The sequence below is a fragment of the Aplysia californica genome, unplaced genomic scaffold, assembly GCF_000002075.1.
Source record: "Aplysia californica isolate F4 #8 unplaced genomic scaffold, AplCal3.0 scaffold00143, whole genome shotgun sequence".
NCBI lineage: Eukaryota > Metazoa > Mollusca > Gastropoda > Aplysiida > Aplysiidae > Aplysia > Aplysia californica.
This window is the reverse complement of record NW_004797413.1, coordinates 696,797-697,957: the sequence shown is the minus strand read 5'-3', so window position 1 is coordinate 697,957 and position 1,161 is coordinate 696,797. Positions and strand designations below refer to the sequence as shown.

General features: G+C 45.7%; 1 protein-coding gene across 1 annotated transcript in view; it reads right to left on the bottom strand.

Annotated features, from left to right (window-relative positions):
• LOC101859632 overlaps positions 1 to 1,161 on the bottom strand; it is a gene marked incomplete in the record, with an annotated part of 59,716 nt that overhangs the window by 12,643 nt on the left and 45,912 nt on the right. The window contains 1 exon segment of the mRNA XM_013081714.2: positions 303 to 486. Within this exon segment, the coding sequence (XP_012937168.1) occupies positions 303 to 486 (184 nt within the window).

The window sequence follows — 1,161 nt, the reverse complement described above, 5'->3', positions numbered from 1 at the left end:
GAGAGAGAGAGAGAGAGAGAGAGAGAGAGAGAGAAAGAAAGCGAGAGAGAGAGAGATAAGAAACCAGGGGGGGGGGACAGGGAAAGGCAGAGGCAGACAACACATCACATAGGCAGACAAGCAGACGGAGAGGGAGGAACAGAGAAAGCGAGGGAGGGAAAGAAAGAAAGGGAGAGAAAGACAGAGAAAGTGATATGCAGACACACAAATGTACTCACATTCACAATAGATAAAGTTAGACAAAGACAGACACAGACAACGAGGTATAAACTCAAACTTTTTACTTGAAACGCAATCATTACCTGGTCTCTTCTTGGCCTCATCTGGAGTAGACGTCGCTCTCTTGTAGCCGGCCCAGTAGAAAAGTAGTTCCTTAAATACATGGAACTGTGCCTCGTCGAACAGGGTGGGGACTACTTCTTTCCCGCCTAGATATCTTTGCGCGGCCTTCAGGGTCCGCTGGTGTAGGTCAGAGGGTATGTCCACCTAGGGAGAGTTTTTTTCCCAACACATCTCACACAAATGTACCGTTAGACAAGCCCGCATGCCACTCCACTCCACTTCAACCCCTCCATCCTCCACCTTCACTGCACACACACACAGTATACATACTCCTCCTCCTCCTCCTTCTCCTCCTCCTCATCATCATCATCATAACCATCATCCTCCTCCTCCACCTCATCATCATCATCATCATCATCATCATCATCATCATCATCATCATCATCATCATTGTTTGGTAAGCAGAGTAGGAGGGAGAGTCTTGTTTTAATTTTAGACAAAATAACATAACGATATAAAATGTTTAAATTTGTTTAATAGCTCAACGTTTCGCCTCGTGGGCTTCCTCAGGAGCAACTGAGAGAAAAACTAAATGAGCGCTGTATACTAGCAGGGAAATGGGCCTAACAAAGGGGGTCTTAGGGTTACGTGTGGTTACAAGCTAGACGGAAGTGACTAAGTGGGTGAAAGGCCAAGGGGCTAATTATAAAGAAATTGATGCTAGCCTATCAAGGATATCATTTGTATCTCTACGAGAGGCTGACAGGAAGTTAATTGTGTGAACGTGTGATGAAATGGGAAATGTATAGTGGCATCCCAGTTGGAGGCAAAAGGAGGAGACAGAAGAAGGGTGTGTGTGTGTGTGTGTGTGTGTGTGTG